Source organism: Phaeodactylum tricornutum, chromosome 15, assembly GCF_000150955.2.
Source record: "Phaeodactylum tricornutum CCAP 1055/1 chromosome 15, whole genome shotgun sequence".
NCBI classification, from domain to species: Eukaryota; Bacillariophyta; class Bacillariophyceae; order Surirellales; family Neidiaceae; genus Phaeodactylum; species Phaeodactylum tricornutum.
In genome coordinates this window covers 527678-547815 of record NC_011683.1, presented here as the reverse complement: position 1 = coordinate 547815, position 20138 = coordinate 527678, and the positions used below count along the sequence as shown (strand labels likewise).

Genomic DNA, 20138 nt, shown 5'->3' with positions numbered 1-20138 from the left:
GATCTGCCATCTTTTTTTTCGAGGAGCAAATATTCCTGAGAAAATGCTTTTGATCAAGCCAAATTGATAGCACCGCGGCACCTGACAGTGTCAAATTTATCCGAGGAAAATAGTTGTCGTTAAGACAGATCTGTTACGGTAGGAGGGGTCGCTTAGCATTCGAGCACCGAGTTGTGTTCTGGCAGCCATTTGCGGCTCGGTCTCAATAATACAAGACGAATGGAATACCAACACAAAATAGCTTTTCCTTTGCCATCTAAAAGCTTTAGTCCACTTTAGATTGGAGTATCATCAACAGCTGCATTGAACTAACAGTAAATCCATCTACGGGGTTTTCAAATCAATCTATGACAGTCTCGATAAATTCCAACGCATCAATTAAGAGCCATTGCTTGCAATATTCGAAAACAAGCTACTAGTTTATTTGAGCTTTTTCTTGGGGCGTAACTGGCTGGTGTGTCCACACTTCTTCTTTCGGCAGTTAGTGGCGCGGGGTGGGAGACGAGCGTAGCATTTTCGGCAAACGGCCTTGTCACAGTTAAATCCCTTGGCCAGTAAAGCGAGCGACGGATCATAGACTCCTCCACGTAGACGCAACACCAAATGTAAAGTTGACTCCTTCTGAATGTTGTAGTCGGAAAGAGTACGGCCGTCTTCCAGCTGCTTGCCAGCGAAAATCAATCGCTGTTGATCCGGTGGAATCCCTTCCTTATCTTGAATCTTGGTCTTGACGTTGTCGATGGTATCGCTGGGTTCAACATCAAGAGTGATGGTCTTGCCCGTTAGGGTCTTCACAAAGATCTGCATGATCAACAGTCACACCTAGTCTTTCGTTGTCAGCACTATCGGTGAAGGGTGAGATCAGACTCCGTATTGAAAGCTCCGCTGCTTGCACGCAATACAACGTGACTTCTGCCTGTAGTCACGTGTACGCAGTAAAACATTTTTAGTAACTCCGGTAAGATCAACTGAGATAGTTTCTTTTAGAATGAACTGGACGTCGTCAGTCAGTAGCGTACTGTTCTCAAATTGATCGTAGCTAGAATGTACAGTCTGACCGTCCAGCAGATTTTGGCGTTTTTGAGACACGACGCGTGTTGCTAGTTCTGTCCGTCCCGGCGAAAGCGTAGACCTTCCTTCGACACGACAAAAAGCCAACAGTTTAAAAGCGTGGAGGGTGGAGTTTGATCGGTTTATACAAAGATTCGCGAATACAAAGACCCAGAAATCGTCGTTGTCACCATGAAAGTTCTCCAAGCTTGTCAGCTTGCTATTGTTCTTCCTCTCGGAGTCATCGAGCCTTCGTCGGCCGCATCCTCGACGTTCAGTGCCTTGAAGTCCATCGATTATCGCTACTTTGTTGCCGGAGGAACTTGTGCCGCTATTTCCCACGGAATCACTACACCAATTGATGTCGTCAAAACGCGCATCCAATCCGATCCAAAAAAATACAATCAAGGTCTCCGCAAAGCAGCTATTAATATTGTCAAAGAAGATGGTACCGGCGTTCTTCTAGGGGGACTCGGGCCTACTGTTGTTGGATACGGCATCGAAGGGGCCATGAAATTCGGCGTATATGAATTGATGAAGCCGGTATTTGCTTTGCTACTAGGCTCGAGCGAGGGAGGGAATACTGCTGTTGCATTTCTATCGGCGTCCGTAGTTGCCGGAGCTGTAGCAGCTCTCCTGCTCTGTCCCATGGAATCTACCCGAATCCGTATCGTGACTGACCCAGCTTATGCAGGCAAGGGATTGTTAACAGGACTTCCGAAACTGATTTCGGAGGAAGGACTATGGTCCACATTTTCGGGTCTCTGGGCGATGCTGGCAAAGCAAGTTCCGTACACTTTTGGCAAGCAAGTTTCGTTTGATGTTTTTGCTGGGTTTCTGTACGTCTTTTTCAGCGCACTTCAAGAAAACGCAACATGGTTGTCTGACAGCCAAACTAAGTGGGCCGTGTCCGTCATTGCAGCATTTATGGCTTCAATTATCGCGTGCATTTTCTCTCAACCAGGAGATATGATCCTTACAGAGACCTACCGGCCCAAGGATCCGAAAGCAAAGGTAGCGGTAGACGGCAATTTTGCTGATGTCATCAACAGCATCTACACCAAGGGTGGTGCTTCCGGATTCTTTACGGGAACCGGTGCGCGTATTGTTCACGTCGGTTTGATTATCACCAGTCAACTTGTTATTTACGACATTGTGAAGCAAATGTTGGGACTCCCTGCAACTGGATCGCATTAATTGTGAGCTAAAGCAGCATGTTTAAGCGGCGAATGGCTGCGTATTTTAACCAATAAGTTTGCCGCGAGCAATGCTGTTTCATCATGAAATAGAATTACATGTAATTCCTTTATATTCGAGATCGGGAGACCTAGTAGTAGTATCGTTGCGGATATTTTTTTTGCGCTGTCAAAAGTCCGTCAATCTAACCATTCACAGTCAATTCTCAGGTTGAAAGGCGGGCTAGGGTTAATTTGTGACGTGTTTGTACGTCAACTTCGTTTCAGATAATAGGAGCCGCCTTTCTTCCTCATTCTCTGTCACACAATTGCTGAGAAAAATCACGTCAAGGTGGATTTCCCAGTCTAGAGATGGTGCGAGGGATGTTTACTTGGAGGGCGCTGCGTCGAAGTGCCACCGTCAGTTCGGCAAACGCTGTGCGGTGGCATGGGGGCCCTGCTGCCTTGGCGGATGCCAAGACGGTCAACATTACCTTCATTCAACCTGATAACTCGAAGCGTGTGGTGATGGCCAAGGTGGGAGAATCCTTACTCCAAACAGCACATCGACATGAAATTGAGCTAGAGGGCGCTTGCGAAGGAGTGTGCGCCGTACGTAGCATGCCAACAAATTGAGACTGCTCCCCCGTTTGACATCTACTCATAATACTCCTTTGTTTCTATCAAATGCAGTGCTCGACCGCAAGTAATTATAGGCGCAGTGTTAAGTGAGCACATGATGTTTTCTCTTACCTTTCCTTTTTTGTACAGTGCCACCTTATATTACCAATGAAGGTTTATGACTCTTTACCAGAACCGTCGGAAGATGAGGAGGATATGTTGGACATGGCTTTTGGACTGACGGAAACAAGCCGCCTCGGATGCCAAATTACCGTCTCGGAAGACTTCGAAGGTATCGAGTTTGAAATGCCGAAAGCAACAAGAAATTTTTACGTTGACGGGCATGTTCCCAAGCCACATTAAAATTTAGATCACGTTCCTATAGTAGCACAATACGAAATCTCCGCGAGCTGTGAAGAATGTTTGACTTACGTTACTTGGGCGAGGAGTGCTTCCAGTTGCTCCCATTCTTCCATGTACTCTGATATTTTAAGTTCTAAAGCCTCCTTGTCCTTGGTTAGGTCCACAAGCTTGCCAACGTCACATCCATTTGACAACATTTCGTCCTCCAAAGCTGCAGCTCTGTCTTCCGCTTCCCCAATCAGCTGCTCAAGCTTAGCAATACGCTTCGGGGCATTAAATGCTTGTTTTCGGAGGATAGGGTCAATTTCTGTGGTAGTTTCCACCCCAGCCACTTTCGTGTCAGCCTCAGCAGCTGAGACTTGACCCGAAAGACCTTCGATCACCCAGTCACTTTCACAAGCGCCTCTTTCCTCTAAAATCAAGTTCCCGTCTTGAACGGTAGCCACATGAGTGAAGTCAATACGATCGCAAAACGACTTGTCATGAGAAATTACGACCATTGCGCCAGTGTCGTGGCCCCAGGATCCGAGCCCTTCACCAAGGGCTTCAACGCTATGTAAAAGCAGTGCATTGTTGAGTAAGACAGATGCGTAAAACACAATAAAAGATAGATGCATAAAATTACAACAGAACCTCCTGAAAGAAGCTTCTATAACGTACCATTCTGAGTCGAGATGGTTAGACGCCTCGTCCAGTAAGTAAACATTGCTAGCCTTCAAAGCGAACATCGCCAAAGCTACACGTGCCTTTTCTCCACCGCTCAAATCGCAAATGTGACGTAAAGCCTTTTCGCCCTGTAGACCCAGTCTACCCATCGCCGCCCGTGCCTCTTGTTCCGAGACAGTAATATCTCCATCCAGCCCTGTACGAGCATACGCTGTGACTAAGTCGACAGCCCGGGCACTGGGGTCAAGCTCTTGAGCTAAATCCTGGGTGAACACCCCGAGCCGCAAGTCGGGGTTTGTACTTCTGTCACCATCTATCAATGAAATTGAGCCACGAAGGGAATGCATCACCGTCGACTTTCCAGCTCCGTTCGGCCCACGAATTAAAAGTTTCATACCTTTCATTATATCAATGTTGATATCTGATACAAGCACCTCTCCATCATAGCCCACACCAGCTTTTTGCAGAGAGATCAACTTTTCACCAATGGCTCGGGGAGGATCCGGGAGTATTAACGAAGGCTTGAAGCGTTGTGCAATGATATCGTCCGCTGGTGCATTCAGCAATCCGTCTCGCTTCATTTTCTCAAGCATCTTGACACGGGATTGTGCGGCTGAAGCTTTCGTTGCCGAAGCACCGAAGCGGTCCACAAAAGCTTGTAGCTTGGCAGCTTTTTCCGTACTTCGTTCATACTGAGAAATTGCGGCAGCTGCCCGTTGCTCTTTCAAATCCAAGTACTGGTTGTAATTGCACGACTTGTAAATCTGTAAGCTTCCTGCTCCAGGTACAACCTCAGCAATATGATCCATAGATTTAAGTAGGTCCACATCATGGGTGACTAGAATCATGGCTCCATCTCCATCGTACGTAGCAAGATACTTTGCAAGCCATTTCTTGGCAGCCGCATCTAAATGATTGGAGGGTTCGTCCATCAGGCAAAGAGTTGGCTCACTGAGAAGCAATCGTGCGAAAGCTACTCTCATCTGCCATCCACCGGACAGCTCGTGGCAACGCATTTCAAAGTTTGTAAACCCCAGACCTTTCAAAACACTGGCAACTTTCTGCTCTTGTTTGTAGCCATCGATGAGTTCAAATCTTGTCGTTGCCCTCTCTAAGGCTTGTAAATCACCCACTTCTTGAGATTTTTCCATTGCTTGTTTAGCCGTATTCAGTTCGCGCATTCCAGATGAGGCCTCTTCAAAGACGGTGCCATTGCTTCCAGCAACAGCTGTCTGCTGTAAGTACCCCACTTGTTCCTTGTTTCCGATCACAATTTTTCCACGCGAATCCACTTCCCCAACAAGGGCTTTTAAAAGTGTTGATTTTCCGGCTCCATTTGCACCAACTAGAGCCCACTTAGTTCGTGGTTCCACGCGCCAGTCGATGTTTCTAAGAATCTCGGCTGGACCGCGATACACTGTGACTCCCTCCAACAAGAGTGCAGCTCCACGAGCGTCTCCCCTGTTTTCGTCTACATTGGTTGTCATTGATGACGATTGTTGTGTGGCAAATATTCCAAATGACCAGCGAGACAATGGATGTGTGTTGCTGGACCCCCATTGTCTCGGGAATGCCGAGCGGCTCCTGTGCACTCGTTTCTCGTTTCCGGTGGAAAAGGCCCGCCCGGAATCGCCTTGTATCAATACAAGCAGACAATGAAATAGAACCCTTGACAGGCGATTCCCTGACAATTTTCCTTGGCCCACCATGGTCGAATAGCACAAACTCGATGGTGAAAATTGCGAATAGAAAGAACGGTGCACAACAGAATTCCCTTGAACGTGGGCTCTCACTTGATTTGGTTTTCTTTCTTCTTTGTCAACAGTAAGTAAGGACAGAGTGTGAAGATCGATGGAAAAAACCCGATCCCGGAGCAGATTTATTCACGCACTCGTTGTGCCAAAAAAAAATTATCTTCTCGCAGGCAAGCCAAAGGAAGTCTATTCCAATCGTCTTGCGTGCATGCAGCATCCTTACAATTGCCGGTCTCACCGAGAGGAACACCAACAAGACATATCGCCACGACTTTGATGGCTGAAGAGTTCGCATACATCCATTTTTATCGGTTCCAATTTGCCAATAGAACAAAGAATGAAACAGTCGGGGTTGCAGAAAGAAGTGCTGGGCCTGTATCGAAAGATTCTGCGACAGGCTATTCAGAAAGATCGCGCCGGCTCGTGTTTAAAACCTATTCCGATACTTCTATCCCATAAGTACGATGCTCCCACGACTTTCTCGTACGCTGTATCCGAATTTCGTAAGCAAGCAGCGTCTGTCAAACGATCTGACTTCAAGAAGATCGAATACATGATGAGAAAGGGCGAAAAGCAGCTCAAGCTATTGCAAATGCCGGGCGTCACGGTTGTTAGTGGAACCTAGGCGATATTGAGCTGCGATCGTCTTGAAGTTTTTGGTCCGTTTCAAAACGGCTCAGTATGCATGCTTTTTCCAGACACCACGACTTTGGTCATCACATTTTGTTGGCCTGCAAATTGATTCACAGAAGCAGGAGTAGCGATTGCATCTTGTCCATACGGGACCGCATTGAACGCGCTTTCTTCATAGTACTTTTGCCAATATACGCAGATCGGCTGTTTGTGTGTCCGTGCCCATTTGCACCAGGAAAAGCGTCCTCTCCAGAATCATCTTGCAACGACGTTATTGAGCTGCAAAAGGACCATGGTCCCTGGACACCATCCTTCCAATTGCTTACGTGTCTGTTTACTATAATGCGCAATGCCTCTAATTAGTACCTTAATAAAGGACAACTCCTTTCGACGTTTTAATTAGCCTATATGCTGATCCACAGCTTATTTCCGAGGCCATTCCTTCATGGTGATGCCTCTAGAGACCTCTAACAGTGTATTTCTATATGTTGATATGATTAACAGTAAGCATTCCTTCCATGTGGCTGTCAGTGACGGATTTGCTAACGATCTCACTGTCATACTATTTCTTGTACATCTCCCTACTCGATTGACAGAAATACCAACTGCGGGACGGAATTCTCCACAATTAGATACGGTAGTCTGCGGGAAACCTCACCTTCCCGTGAGGCGTACAGACGGAGTGATCGGTTTGAGCAAAAAAGACACACTTGTAGAAAAGCAGCGCTAGCTAGTGAGTTGCGAAAACGAACGACGATCTTACGCGTTCTTGCCTAGGTCGAAAGCCAACCTCCTCGTTTTTATTGCTGGAGTCCAGACCTCTACACAACTTCCAAGTAGCGAGGTAGCCACCGTTTGCAAGTTCCATTTGAAAGAGAAACCCTCGCTGAATCGTCCCGTCACAATCACCATGGCTCCCCGAGCACTGCCGTTGCAGATCATGGCATTCCTTGCTTGCCTTCTTTTCTTCATTGCCACGGCGTTCAGCGTAGACACCACCAAAGATCAGGATGAGATGAAGCGAGCACGGGATCTCGCCAAGCCTTGGTACATCCAGAACTTTCAGGTCGGAGACTATCAGTTCTGGGTCAGCCCGACGACGCTGGTGATTGGATTTCTGTCGCTTTATTTCTTGATCTCGCAGTGGAGCGGAACTCCTGCCTTCTGCGAGGCTTCGCATATCTTACTGATGGATCACACGGAAGAAGCCAAAAACACTTTGGAGGATTATAAGAGCAAAATCAACAACGACGCAAATCTTTTCGCCAAGTACGCCAAAAAGTACTCGGCCTGCCCGTCCAAGAATCAAGGGGGAAATTTGGGGAAATTCAAGCAAGGCGCCATGGCACCGCCGTTCGACAAGGCATGCTTTAGTCCCATCAGCAAAGTTGGAGAAACTCTCGGCCCAATTCAGACGCAGTTTGGCTGGCACTTAATTTACATCCAGAGCCGTCAGCTTCCTGATGAGCTTTCGTAGAACTTTTACATTATATTCGTTTCTTTAAAATACTGTCAATTTTTGAATGGAATGAAAACAAAAAGAAAATCTCATCAACTGTTATGATGCACGGGGTATCTCCTTCTCACATCCACCTTTCTCATCAAGATTGCGGCGAGTCTGCCAAGGAAGCAAACACTTCTGGATTGGTACAAAACCACTCGCATAAGCCCGGATCGGGACCAGAAAATGTTTGCTTGGGGCCCAATGAAGGCAGCCATCTTTTCCGCCCTTTTCTTGTCATCAGGTTTGAAGAGGACGAGACGGGGCATACGACTGATTCTGACCCTGTTCCATTCTTGGTGGGCTGGAGTTTTTCAGGGTCCTCTAAACGGCTACCGGCAAAATCTTTCCTACCACAGAATCCGATGCGAACCAAACCCGAAGCCAGGCCTTGGGATTTATCAACTTGCCGATCTTGATTCATGTTCGCCATGCTGCTCAAGTGAAGCTCCTGTGCTGCAAGCAAGCCAGTATTTAAATCTAAACCATCAAGGTCTGAAGTCTCCTCTTTGGTATTGCTGCAAAAAGACGCTCTGCTCTTTTGTGAAGAAACAACGGATGACCCCTTTTTGCACAACGCGCCCTTTGAAAGTAGCATAGAAGATAGCACCAGCGAGCGAAAGTGAAGATCTCGGGACATTTTGAGCGAGTGTAGCGCGTTTGAAGTCGGGTCTATTCGAGACGCAGGCTGGTTGTATTGCAACACGGGAAAAGCTGATAGATTGGGCTCAGGGGTGGTATAAAGAGATTGCCTTATATTGCTGTCGAAAGCGCGCATCAGTCTATGCAGATTCGGCATGCCTCGAAGAAACATCTGTTTGAAGAGGGAAGAAAATCTTAGTACAATTGTTGTGATAACACAAATATTGCATTTTTTGGAAACTTTATGAAGCAGGCATACCTCGTTATAAAATGCGGAAATGTCGGGTCCATGCGCGAGCTGACGGAACCCCCAAAGCTTTAAAAGGCGCAAAAATGCATTGATGCTACCAGCACATGAGCCGCAATCAAAATAAACAGGTAGAATCTGATCACGGAATCGATCAAGATCATGAATTCGCCATGCTTGTCCGTGCGGCATCCAAGAAACAATATGCTCATTTTCATGGTTGGAAAGAATAGCGTTGAGCTTAGCCGGGAGTGGAAAACGCAGGCTGCGCATCTCAGCCGGAGCTATTGCTGGCTCACTTCCCAAAAAAGTTCTGGGAAGCTGATGAAACGGAACGTCGCTGTAATCCCCGAGACCAGATGGTGCCTCGCCTCTAAAGAAGAAAGGAGGAGTGATGAGACTATCCAAAAGTCTCCGTTGACAATCTCCTGGACATACTCTAGTACGCTGAAAACTGCTCAGTTCTTCTTCGTTTTTCAGAAGTTGATGAAGAGTCGATCTTGTTGAGGCGTCCAAGCAACGATCCGATGCCGAAGGTAGACTTGCGAAATACCACGACATTTTGTCTGATTCGCAATGACAAATGCCACAGCACTAGTCAACCTTGTTCCGTAAAGAGACGCAACTTGGGAGTGCACAGTTGGAATGTGTTGTGATAGTAATATTTTGTGAACGGAGAGTGAACAGTCTCAAGTAGTCAATACCCCGCTGTCGGCTACACTGTTTCACGTTTTCGAAGGGAAATTTTTACTGGAAGCTGCTCTGCCCAGAAGAAGGGAGAAACGCGCGACTCACACGTCAGGATTGCCCAACTGCAACATTAATCTGGAAGTACTTTTACGTACCACTTTTGTAAGGAAAATCAAGGAAAAAGTAAATTACGAAATGGATTGACTGCTGTAGGCCGTAAAGACGCTAAACCGAAATTCACGATTAGATATTTACTGTTAGGCATCTTAAAGTTGGTTTTGCTTTGATGACTGCTTTTCTTGTTGCTTGAGCGATTTGCGTGTTCCAGCCAACAGTACCATAAGTAGTATTTTTTATGATGTCTCATGTTTCATTTCTAAATATATAGTTAGTGTTTACGATTTATATTTGAACACTCTTTTTCGAATTCCCGGGAAATCATAACTTATCATAATTGTAACTATCTACCATCTGGTGACATGTTGAGATATAGATGACCCAGGTCATCGGAGTTTTTCATCGACAGCGAACCCTCAGATATTGAACCAGTAAATGCAACCTTTTGCGCATTACTATGACTGACCAACATTCCTCTTTCACCATTTCGAGGTTTAAAGAAAATTAGCAAACCCCCTTGTCGTCCACGGCACGCTTGTACCAGCGCGCTTAGTTTCGTTGCGAATCTTACTGCATCAAAAACTACGATCTACACAAAGGAAATGCGGGAAGGCTCAACTTCCTATTGGAACGTAAAATTGAGAATGTCGATTGACCAAACTTTGTGTCCATACTTTCGCAGAGGCGTGCTACTTTGGACTTTGGAGCAGCTCTTCTCAGATTAAAAAGATATACCAGAGAAGTAATCCTGCGTCCTTGTGGTATACAAACGTAAGTTTAGAAAGGCAGTCCCTGGTCGGGTTTCCGTTGGTTCAAGTAATTCTTGCAATCTGTGCTTTATCTCACAATAATGATAGGGATACTTTACCATAAAAGTTGCATTAGAATAGGCAAGCGTTTAGTTCATGGAAACAACACAAGCCATATAGGACTCAAACCACAACCTAGTAGAGCCTTCGCACGCCATGGGTTCTTCCACTTTCTGTTATTGTCGTGGACCAACTTCTGACCCGTCAAACGGCACTAGTCCTAACAGGTATGACATAGGACAATTAAGTTTGCGCTCCGTAACTGCAACTTCCACAATGTCAGCTGTCTTAACGCCGATGGCCAAAGGCAGGGTGATCCAAAGCATAAGCTCGCTTGGGATGACTGCACGGACCGAGTAAATATTTCGTTCAGTAGAAAAGTCGAAAATTACTAACAGTTACCACAATTGAAAATGTCAAAACACTCTTTTACCAAAGTACCATATCGTATTTCTAAGAGTAAGTTCGTATCCTATCACTACAGGTAATTCTGATTCTGAAGTTGGGCTCAATTTTTCCATGTCTGCCTATTCAGTTACACTGATCGAAGTCCAACTGTTCGCGATGTTGTGCGACATCAGTATTTGTACGGCCTCTTGACATTTTTCTCTGCCTTGACTTTTCGACGGAACAAACAATCAACAGTCGATTTTGACCAGCGACAATAAGAGGAGAAAACGCATTTCACTATCTCCATATTTACATTACGACACTCATACGAAAGTACTCGGAGAATCACAGGTATCCGACATTGATATGAGATTCGTGATTTACCGAGATCTGTTTTAAATGTAAAGCCAATTAATATGATTTGATCGGAGGTCACCTGTCATTTATAGAAAAGAGACAATTATCGACTTTTGTTGTGGTCAGCAAGAGACACATTTATTGGCATCACGATAATATCAATTTGTATGACAGAGATCAGACCTGTTTCGCAGGTTTATTTACTTATTTTTGTCGATAATAAATTTAAACAGAAGATATTTTTAATATCAGAAATATAAAAGTTTATTTATCTATGCGGTCATTGCCGGGAACACTGAAACCAATTAGGAAAAAGGTCAATTTTCTCAATCCTGCGAAAAGCAACGTAGTTTTAGTACAGGAGATATTCTTTCCGCGCAAGGCATGTTTTGCCTGCCTGGCTCTGTGTACGAACCAATACGTCTCTACGTAGCGGCTATCCAATTAATTCGGTCTCGCACAAACTATCAACTGGTCCACCGAACACGCAACGCAAGACGATGACTGACGCCGACAAGATAGAAGACAACAAAAGCAGCAAAAAGCCTGTTACAAAAGAAAAGCTTCGGAGCATAATGGAAGCTGCATCCGCTCTGACAGCTCTCGGCGACGAGGAGTCCGATGAGGGTCGCCCCGGAACTCCCCCCAACGACGACAAAAAAGAAATTGAGGGTACGAAGACGGAAGGGAAAGTTGATGCGCCAAAGTCGGCTGAAAAGTCAGATATGAAAGAGGAAGACGCAAGCAAACGCTACCTTCCCGATCACAAGAAACCCGACGCGGCCCCTACATTTCCTGAAAAGGTAAGCCTTCCATGACGCTGGGAGACGTGGTTTCCGATCGAACGGGGCAAGGTGTTTTTATCGCTGCCGTAGAAGCAGTACTGGCTTCTAGGTAGTTTTGTCCTGATATTTTCACTGCAATGTGCGCCCTATTTCATTTGGGCAGTGCTGTTTCGTCAACTATCGGGCTGGGATGTTTTTTTTTGCTGACACTTCACTCTCATCCGTCTCTGTACAAAAAGCTTATGAACTTGATGCGCTATGCTAATGAGCAAGGAAAAGGCTTTTGCGTGGAATGGCTCGGGGACGGAAGGTCTTTTGTGATAAATGATCCCGAAAAGTTCACTCGCAATGTTGTTCCCAAGTTCTTCAAGCAGACCAAGTTTTCGAGCTTTACGCGCAAGCTTTATAGATGGGGATTCCGTCAAGTCAACCGCGGAATTGGTCCGGACGACCCGATCATCTTCGGCAACGAATTTTTCCAGCGAGACAACGCCGAGATCATGGCAAAGATGCGATCGATTACCGCCGCTACTAGTCGCAAGCAAGATCAACATCAGATGCCATCCTACGCAATGAAGCGCCCTTTCGACGGGCCCATGGACGAAAACATGCACAAGCGGATGATGTTCGATCACTACTTACAAAACAAAGCGAACCACTATATGCACAATCCGGCGGCCATGTATGCTGGTATGCACGGTGGTATGCATGATGGCGAATCGCTTTCGCTCACAAATGCTTTGTACCCAAATATGGGCATGGGAGGGGGCCATAGTCAAAACATGATGGGGATGCACGGGAACAATGGCCACGGCTATGATTTAATGAAGGGGAATGGGATGATGAATCAGTACGTACCACACCATCAAAACATGCAAAGTCAACAGCAGGGGCAGTACCAAAATCAATCTTCCACCGCGGAGATAGTAAACGCTGCAATCAGTGCACTGCGTTACGCAAACTAAGCTACCGTGGCCGGTCTCAGTTGATTTTCTATGTAAACAGACACGAACGGCTTTGCCGAACCCTCTGAAGTATTTTATTTGCATTTCAAAATGAGTATCGACTGTTTTACAGTTAGGCATTCTATTTATTGATACGACTTGCTTCAAATCCAAAGAATAGGGTTTTGATGCAAACAGAAGCCATTCATAGAAAAGTTTAGATGCTTACTGAATGAAAATAGTATGCAGACCATTTACGCTAGCGATGACAACATTCATTTCCCTTTCGGAATAGATGGGCTGACAGTGAGTCGTTTGCTTTCACTGTCAGCAAATTGGCTCCGTCATGTAAAAAACGTGCGTGCTCAAAGCAAGCGTATTGAAAGTGAAGAACCAGCCTGGAAGCGTCGACAAACACGCATCACTGTCCTTGGCTATACTTTCTTGGCACATAGCTATTCACGCAGCTGTTGCAGCCCCAAAGTACTACAGAAACGGTTTCGAAGTTGAAAGACGTTCAAAGAACGGGATTGATAATCTGTTTGCGCTTCTGAAAATAGAATCTCGGAAAAGCAGCCCCACCAACTTTCGAGGTTATATATATAGTGGTTTTGATATTTGTTGAATGCAAAGTAGCTCTGGGAGTGAACGATAAGTTTTCCCAAAAACAGTGTCAACGAACCACAGTTGAACCTTACATTTAACTATGGGAAAAATTGAAAATAAAAGGTTGAAAACTGGGACTTTACCTGAAAACCGTAGCTAGCTGTAATACTTATTCGATTTTCGTCGTGGTTCTGGGAAATTTGACAGTGGGGACACTTACTGCTCAGATCTGTTAAAGACTCAAGGTAACGCGGGGAGATGGGCAACGACAGCATTTTCACAGACAAGCATACTTCGTGAACGTCCTCCTCCAGGTTCCTTCGAGCACGACGAAAACACGACATCAACGCAGCACATATCGTGGGAACATTCGACAGTTGTCTCCATTTGCCGAGGAAAGCTTCGTTGACCATGGGACCCGCCACTGCGACAACCACTGCACCCGCGGGAAAAGTAGCGCGTCGAGGCTCGGGAAAGCAAACCCATTCTCGGTCGTATCCACGTGGGGTTGGACTGGATTTTCGAAAGCTCGCAGGCCTTACGTTGTTGAGCTACATTGACCATCACGGTGAGTACCGGATGGTTGAACAATGTTCCTCAGTGTTTGGGTTGACACCGTGCGATTGTTCGAGTTGTTCAGGCGCCATGTTCTCTCACCTCGTCTTTATCAACATCTAGGCGTTGCGGTGCGTGCCGAAGCTCCTCCTTCGGAACTTGCTGTTGCCGTGGCCCGCCATTTTGAAGCAATGGAAGTTGACGAAGAAGAATGCATCGGTGGCTTTCTGGAACGTCTCGAAAAGGGACCGGGTGCTACGGAGTATGCTCGCCAAACGGCCTTTTTCGATGGGCGTGCTTTGGCCCTTCCTGCACGAAAGAGAAAGCGCAGCAAACTGGCTGCCGGACCCGGTGAACAAGTCGCTGCCAAAGTTACCCGGACGGATGAAAACGGTTCTTGGATTTTGGCGTCCGTGCAGCGATTCTACACCGACACGGAAACGTACGATGTGCAAGATGAAGACGACACGAGTAAGCTCATCCGCTTGCCTTGGAGTCACGTGATGCGCCTTTCCACCGGGGCGGAAGGATGCTTCAAGAAAGATAACGATTGCATGGCTATTTTCCCCGAAACCACTTCGTTCTACCGTGCCAAAATTAGCAAGGATCCCATTTGGAAGGTGGATCGGTTGGGGGAGCCCACAGTGAAAGAGATCATCGTCAAGTTTGAGGATGACGATGACGCTCAGGGGCGCACCCCTCACCGTCGCGTTCCGGCCCGTTATGTTATTCCGATACCGGCGACTTACTTTTATGACGAAGACGACGACGTGGATCTCACTCCAAAGTAACACGAAAAACGCGATTGTGAAATACACAAAAGTTAAAGCAAGGGAAGCGCTAGTATAGCCAAAGGTTTCGTTAGGATGAATTATCCAGTTAGGTAGTAGTTGTTTTTCCAGAAGAACCGTACACGGGCGAGTTTTTGAGGAGTGCAATTGTCTCTTGCTGTTTCCTACTATTTCCCGTTGGGTGGCTCATAGCGGAGCTAGCGGAATCCGTCCTCCCAATCTTGCGGCTTCCATCAGTCGATAGGTCTTCGTGTTCTCGCTCCGAGCTTTTATTCGAGCTGGGGTTCATAATCACGAGGAAAATACTCGATGGCAAAAGTTCCAAAACTCCATAGTTCCACCACCAGAATACTCTATGGGGTGGGGCTAAGACGAGTCGAGCATAGCCAATCGTATGGGCTCCAAACATGGAGATGCACAGCACGGTGCAAATCGATATTCGTGTCACCAAGCCACCGTGTTGAACCAAACTGGGTTGCAAAATCGACAGCAGTCTTGGACAAAAATACGAGACAGTCCCGAACAAGGCTGCATAGATGCAGCACAACAAGGCGTACAGTAGTACGGACGCAACACTATTCCAGAGTTGCAAGGTGATCAACAATAAATACACAACGTACGCAGTCCCTTGAATTACAATACCCGGCATGGTGCTGGTGCTCGTTCCTGTCGCAATCCCGACCAACTGTACAAAAAAGCTAACCAGTAATGTCCAGGCTGCAGCAAAGAGCATTTCCGGCAAAGTGTCGCCCACGAACTGCCACCAGACGGGAGTCGACCAGATTTGTACGGGCATCAGAACTATGCGTGATGCCATAGCGGCGAGAAGTAGGCGTCGAAACTGGAATAGACGGCAGTCATAGAATTCAAGGGTGGGTGAGATCCAAGGGTTCCGGCAACCATGGGATTTGCCTTTCACGGAAAACGTACGATACTTCGGGCAACATCGGCTGTCGAAACTCCATCGGTGGCTTGCTCTTCTTCGGTTTGTCCTCGGCGAGTCGACAGACTCCGCGATTCTTTCCAGACTTGCCACGTCGCGACTAGAGACGCGATCACAAAACCAGCCCACAAAATGGCCCATGAAACAAGAAAATCGTCCTTGGGTGTCACCCGAATTGTGACTGTCGAGGTGATAGTAATATTCGCAACGTGGCGGTGCGCCTCCTCGTCCAGAGCCTTGATGGTTAGTCGTCGAAGCATCTTTCCCCCAAAACGACTGAACAGGCGAAATCGCTTTTACAGTGTTGGTTGACTTCCACGGGCAGGTCACGCCAGGCCACAAGACGAGCCTACCTTACACGTACGGTCAGTGGTAGTTCATTTCGAGTTGCAGTTAACAACGACCCGAGTCGAGAGAAACGAAAGCTGAGACCTTCACGAGGACAACATCTGACGGGAGTGACACGAACGAATGTGGGTCGAGGTACAGACTGTCATGCCCGGCGCTGTTACATCTTATAAGAAGTTTCTTTGATTTCGCGAGTTACAAGGAATAATATTGCCCTTAGGAAAACGTTTCCGTTCATGAATTATGTGTTATGAACGCAGATGTCAGTTCAGCAATCTAATTTTGCTAATGAGCCTGGCCTATTATGTCGTTTGAATGGACAAGACTCCATAGTATTGGTGCGACGCACTCATGTTGCTATGTTTTCGCTCCTTTTTGACACGCTTCACGCTTTTATAGCCAATAGGGTTTCAACGCTTGGTGGCAATAGCGTGCACTTCCCCCCAATTTCTCCCATTGAATTAACAATCTGATCCTTTCCTATACTATCTCGAAAGCAACAAGGCCTTGCCGCACAAATACGCTTCGCCCGGAAAGCCATCGTCGTCAGGATGGACTTTGCTCGATGGATGTCCTTCCTCGGTGGTTGGGACTGCGTCGAGGTAGAAGAGAAAGATTCCAGTAAAACCTGGACCACGCGCTTGCAAGACGACCTTGAGGCTGTATGTTTCCCCCACAAAAATTTGGACTCTCCCGAACGTATAAAAATTCCAAACCGAACTGTGTCGGAAGAGGAGTCTCCTCGTTTGCGGCCGGCAGAGGTCCGGATACATTCATCGGAAATAGTGAACGAGGAATGTCCACGCTACGGGGACAGTGTACGAAAGCCGGAGACGCACGTACTCACGGTGGACCCGAAAGTGGCAACTCACACCAGTTCTCAACCGCAAAGAACCTTTCCCTCCGCGACACTGCCAACGCCACCCCAAAACAGGCAAAATATTCCGGATAACACCGCCAACAACCTGCCTTTGCGCAAAGAGGACCTTGCGACTCCTCCCAGACCACCTGTATTTTCTCGCGCACATAGTTTCCAATCGCACACAAAACACCAAACGAGAGAACGACTCGGAAATCGGGATAGAATTCTTTCAGAGATGCCGGCCGTCAAGAATTTCGACGACGATATAAACAGGCTTGTCGCTACGAGACATGGCAGCAAATATGGCTCTGGTGTCGAGGCAGCCAACCTTTCGGAAGATTCTTACGTGGCCACGGAAACGAGTATGGACTCGGGAGATCTCCGCACCCTGGAGAGGGGCGACCGTAGTCCGGATCTTTGCGTTGGTGTAATGACAGGTTCGCCAAATGTCGCATCAGGTACAGAGCAACAAGATCGATTCAGCGGTGATGCTTTCGAGGGCGATTCCCGATCTACCGACAGAGCTTTGCCCTTGGGCAAAATAAACTATACACGAAAAGAAAGGCACTTTCGCTGGTTCGCTCATGGAAAAATGTGGACGTCTATTGCCGTTCTGCTTTCCATTTGTGGGTCGTTGATGTCTGTCCTTTCCAGACGAAGTACGAGGTTTGTTGTACTAAGCGAGCCACTCAATATTGCTCCCGTCTATAACGCTGTGGACAAGATCGGAATGATCAGAATGGAGCTCTGCTACAACACCTCTGTAGTCAGTGAATCTGGCTGTACGGTCATTCCCTTGACAACTGAGGATGTTGACGATAACATGTTTGAGTTGGCGCGGATCTTTTTGACGCTGTCGGCACTGTCGGGCGTGTTCTTCACCATCTTCTTGTGCTCCGCTGTTTACTGGCAATCAATCAATCTGAAGCCCATTGGAATTGGCTTCATCGTAACCTACTTCTTTCAATCTTTTTCGATGATTTTCTTTGATTCCATGATATGCTCTGACAAAAACTGTCGAGTAGGGTCTGGTAGTCTCTTAAGCATATTTGCCAGTCTCTGCTGGATTGGAGCTTGCCTTGCGACGGCAAAAATGGATGCCTTCAAAATCATTGCTCAACGCAGACGCCGACGTCACGCTCGGCGTCTCGCAAAAACGAGGAAGATGGTGAGAAAGGCTTCTTCGGAAACTGTCAAGACTACCTCATCAAGGGAGAGCGATGGTAGCAATTCCGTTATCGATCTGGAAGTAAATGGATAGGGGAAAAGTAGCTACTTAAGTTTTGATAGTCGACACTGTGTAATCTAGCTTTTCTTATATAACCGCACTGGTCTCGCCATATTCTGCACTATCGACATCTAACATGGGTTCATCGTGATATTTTGCTTCTCTCATTTCCAAGTCATGCTGCGGAACCAGCGTTCTGGTGGGATGCTGAAGCCCCGACCGCCGAAACACGGCAAGAAGGGCGACAAACGTGACTAGGGCCATTGCTGTTACGACCCAGGCGTAAGAAAAGACAAATGCTCCCGAATGATTTTCCCCATTGGCGGAGGGAAAATCAGCGGAGGATTCCTGACTCGGGCAGGTGGGGCATTCTGGACAGGTTCCATCTGTAGCCTTGGCTCGATCGAGCTTCTGCATACTGTACTGAAAAGATGTTGCTCCGACAAGCACTCGCATCATGTCTAAGGAGACCTCGGGAACGTCCATCGGCACCATGTGCCCAGCCGATAGTACTGTTCGCATCACAAGAAGGTAAAATTGAGGAAGCAAGACAAGCCTGTGCAGTTTACTCCTCATTTATCGTAGTTACCTTTGAGGAATGAAAGATTCTCGAATTCCTTCACGTAACCAGAAATTCTGGAAACTTGCTCACTTTCCGATCTCCAAGCGAATCTCTCAGCCTTGATCCAATCATCTTGGTGCTTCCAGGGTAGTTTCTCCAGCATTACCTCGTTTCCCACATGGTTGCAAATTAAGTCTTCAACCCCGTTGAAAAAGAGCAATTTAACGTTGGCAGCGTGCTCCAAAACTGCGATGACATCTTCAACGACTCCCTTACCATCCTGGTGGGCTAAAGCATTGTAAGGAGGATCGGTGCATTCTTGAAAACGCTGTCCTGCTGCCGTAGCAGATGTCGCGTGGATAGCCTTTAAAACTTCTACCGAAATATCCGTGGAAAGTTTTCCCGGGTCATCTTTCATCGGCCATCCCCCCAGGAACGTCTCTACGACCTTGTGACCGGGAGGAAAATCTCTGTCCGAATGTTGAGTTGATTCTGTTTTGCGAACATCGTATTGGCTGATCTTGTATTCCGATTTGACACCCTGTGATTGCCGAACCACATCGTCCAAGAGTCGAAAGCACTCGGATACAATCATTTGACCCTTCTCGAGTTTTTGCTGACAGACTCGTTCTTGCGCAGACATTGCGGTCAATTGTGCGCGATCGATTATACCATGGCCGTAAGCAGCTTCGGCTGCAGCGTACTGGTGAACGGGGTCTACAACAAAGGTAGAAAGAGGAATAAGACGCGTGCAAATACAAAGCACACCAGAGATCAGTAGTGTCCAAAAATGGGCGTACCTGTCCAACCATTGCCAATAGCGGCACCCGCCAAAGGGATCTCAATATCCCCGTCCTTCAAATCATCGTTCTGCTTTAAAATGTAGTTCATCATGGATGGAATATAGTGGCCCGCATGGCTCTCCCCCGAAAACCAAAGTGGATTGCGTACCCTTTGATCCACAAACTTGTCTGAATGAAGCTGGAAAAAAGATTGGATAAAGTGGTAAAAATCAACGTTCACAAGCTCATCGTTGGAAGGATAATGCCCAGACGTGGTAAAACTGAGTCCTGTTCCAACCGGCTGGTCTATGTAGAGCGTGTAAGCCGGCGATTTGTGCCAACTATGTTCCGCTGCTTTGATTTGGTAGTTTTCGTTTTCGTCCATCTCCAAGCGAAACGGTCCATTTTCCAAAAACAAGCCGTCCATACTACTACATCCTGGCCCTCCATTCAACCAAATGATCAGAGGCACCGTATCTTTGTCATAATTACCCTCCGGTTCAAAGAGCCAATAGAAAAAGTACTTGTCATTATTTGGAGAGGCCGGTAGATGACCCGCCCAGTGCTTCGTCGGAAACTCCTCAGAACTCAATAACGGAAGGTCCGTAACGAGATGCGCATCTGGCGACCCGGGAACTTCAACGCTTACCGATTGCGCGAGACGACGGTGTTCGGTAGTGCTGCGCGTGATCGGTACCGAGTTTGCTGGTATTGCCG

At 47.0% G+C, this 20138-nt stretch overlaps 11 protein-coding genes across 11 annotated transcripts; 6 read left to right on the top strand and 5 right to left on the bottom strand.

Annotated features, from left to right (window-relative positions):
• Nucleotides 1-390: 390 nt before the first annotated feature.
• On the bottom strand, nt 391-842 carry UBI1/2 (ubiquitin extension protein 1/2). The gene has a single exon (XM_002182214.1). It carries the CDS (start codon nt 805-807, stop codon nt 421-423), a length of 387 nt encoding a protein of 128 aa, XP_002182250.1. The 5' UTR covers nt 808-842; the 3' UTR covers nt 391-420.
• Nucleotides 843-1176: 334 nt separating this feature from the next.
• Nucleotides 1177-2247, top strand: PHATRDRAFT_47954 (predicted protein; the record flags this gene model as incomplete). Its single annotated transcript, XM_002182379.1, has 1 exon — nt 1177-2247. The coding sequence occupies exon 1, from the start codon at nt 1243-1245 to the stop codon at nt 2245-2247; it is 1005 nt and encodes a 334-aa protein (XP_002182415.1). The 5' UTR covers nt 1177-1242.
• Nucleotides 2248-2711: 464 nt separating this feature from the next.
• PHATRDRAFT_14478 (predicted protein) lies at nt 2712-3209 on the top strand (the record flags this gene model as incomplete). Its single annotated transcript, XM_002182378.1, has 2 exons — nt 2712-2837; nt 2997-3209. Coding segments are annotated over 2 exons (339 nt in total), but the record flags the coding sequence as incomplete, so codon positions are not given.
• A 470-nt stretch (nt 3210-3679) lies between these two features.
• PHATRDRAFT_14391 (predicted protein) lies at nt 3680-5362 on the bottom strand (the record flags this gene model as incomplete). The annotated part of the gene is made up of 2 exons (XM_002182213.1): nt 3680-3761; nt 3870-5362. Coding segments are annotated over 2 exons (1575 nt in total), but the record flags the coding sequence as incomplete, so codon positions are not given.
• Nucleotides 5363-7487: 2125 nt separating this feature from the next.
• PHATRDRAFT_8365 (predicted protein) lies at nt 7488-7715 on the top strand (the record flags this gene model as incomplete). The annotated part of the gene is made up of 1 exon (XM_002182377.1): nt 7488-7715. A coding segment is annotated over one exon (228 nt), but the record flags the coding sequence as incomplete, so codon positions are not given.
• Nucleotides 7716-7746: 31 nt separating this feature from the next.
• On the bottom strand, nt 7747-9491 carry PHATRDRAFT_47952 (predicted protein). Its single transcript, XM_002182212.1, has 2 exons — nt 8665-9491; nt 7747-8577 (listed from the first exon to the last, which is right to left on the bottom strand). Exons 1-2 carry the CDS (start codon nt 9211-9213, stop codon nt 7864-7866), a joined length of 1263 nt encoding a protein of 420 aa, XP_002182248.1. The 5' UTR covers nt 9214-9491; the 3' UTR covers nt 7747-7863.
• Nucleotides 9492-11515: 2024 nt separating this feature from the next.
• Nucleotides 11516-12765, top strand: PHATRDRAFT_38294 (predicted protein; the record flags this gene model as incomplete). The annotated part of the gene is made up of 2 exons (XM_002182376.1): nt 11516-11818; nt 11914-12765. 2 exons carry the CDS (start codon nt 11516-11518, stop codon nt 12763-12765), a joined length of 1155 nt encoding a protein of 384 aa, XP_002182412.1.
• Nucleotides 12766-13583: 818 nt separating this feature from the next.
• On the top strand, nt 13584-14696 carry PHATRDRAFT_47951 (predicted protein; the record flags this gene model as incomplete). The annotated part of the gene is made up of 2 exons (XM_002182375.1): nt 13584-13918; nt 14029-14696. The coding sequence occupies exons 1-2, from the start codon at nt 13762-13764 to the stop codon at nt 14694-14696; spliced, it is 825 nt and encodes a 274-aa protein (XP_002182411.1). The 5' UTR covers nt 13584-13761.
• A 54-nt stretch (nt 14697-14750) lies between these two features.
• Nucleotides 14751-15998, bottom strand: PHATRDRAFT_47950 (predicted protein). Its single transcript, XM_002182211.1, has 3 exons — nt 15627-15998; nt 15317-15537; nt 14751-15271 (listed from the first exon to the last, which is right to left on the bottom strand). Exons 1-3 carry the CDS (start codon nt 15897-15899, stop codon nt 14785-14787), a joined length of 981 nt encoding a protein of 326 aa, XP_002182247.1. The 5' UTR covers nt 15900-15998; the 3' UTR covers nt 14751-14784.
• Nucleotides 15999-16515: 517 nt separating this feature from the next.
• On the top strand, nt 16516-18151 carry PHATRDRAFT_47949 (predicted protein). The gene has a single exon (XM_002182374.1). It carries the CDS (start codon nt 16539-16541, stop codon nt 18108-18110), a length of 1572 nt encoding a protein of 523 aa, XP_002182410.1. The 5' UTR covers nt 16516-16538; the 3' UTR covers nt 18111-18151.
• Nucleotides 18152-18530: 379 nt separating this feature from the next.
• PHATRDRAFT_1391 (predicted protein) lies at nt 18531-20058 on the bottom strand (the record flags this gene model as incomplete). The annotated part of the gene is made up of 3 exons (XM_002182210.1): nt 18531-18589; nt 18667-19356; nt 19440-20058. Coding segments are annotated over 3 exons (1368 nt in total), but the record flags the coding sequence as incomplete, so codon positions are not given.
• Between the last annotated feature and the right edge of the window lie 80 nt (nt 20059-20138).

Excerpts from the sequence above, each read along its gene's own strand:
- UBI1/2 (XM_002182214.1), bottom strand. The coding sequence starts at position 807 with ATGCAGATCTTTGTGAAGACCCTAACGGGCAAGACCATCACTCTTGAT.
- PHATRDRAFT_47952 (XM_002182212.1), bottom strand. The coding sequence starts at position 9,213 with ATGTCGTGGTATTTCGCAAGTCTACCTTCGGCATCGGATCGTTGCTTG. Across the intron at positions 8,578-8,664 it reads TTTCCGCATTTTATAACGAG|ATGTTTCTTCGAGGCATGCC; the intron begins GTATGCCTGCTT and ends CTCTTCAAACAG.
- PHATRDRAFT_47950 (XM_002182211.1), bottom strand. The coding sequence starts at position 15,899 with ATGCTTCGACGACTAACCATCAAGGCTCTGGACGAGGAGGCGCACCGC. Across the intron at positions 15,538-15,626 it reads CCGATGTTGCCCGAAGTATC|TTTCGACGCCTACTTCTCGC; the intron begins GTACGTTTTCCG and ends CGTCTATTCCAG. Across the intron at positions 15,272-15,316 it reads ATTGTAATTCAAGGGACTGC|TGTTGCGTCCGTACTACTGT; the intron begins GTACGTTGTGTA and ends ACTCTGGAATAG.
- PHATRDRAFT_47949 (XM_002182374.1), top strand. The coding sequence starts at position 16,539 with ATGGACTTTGCTCGATGGATGTCCTTCCTCGGTGGTTGGGACTGCGTC.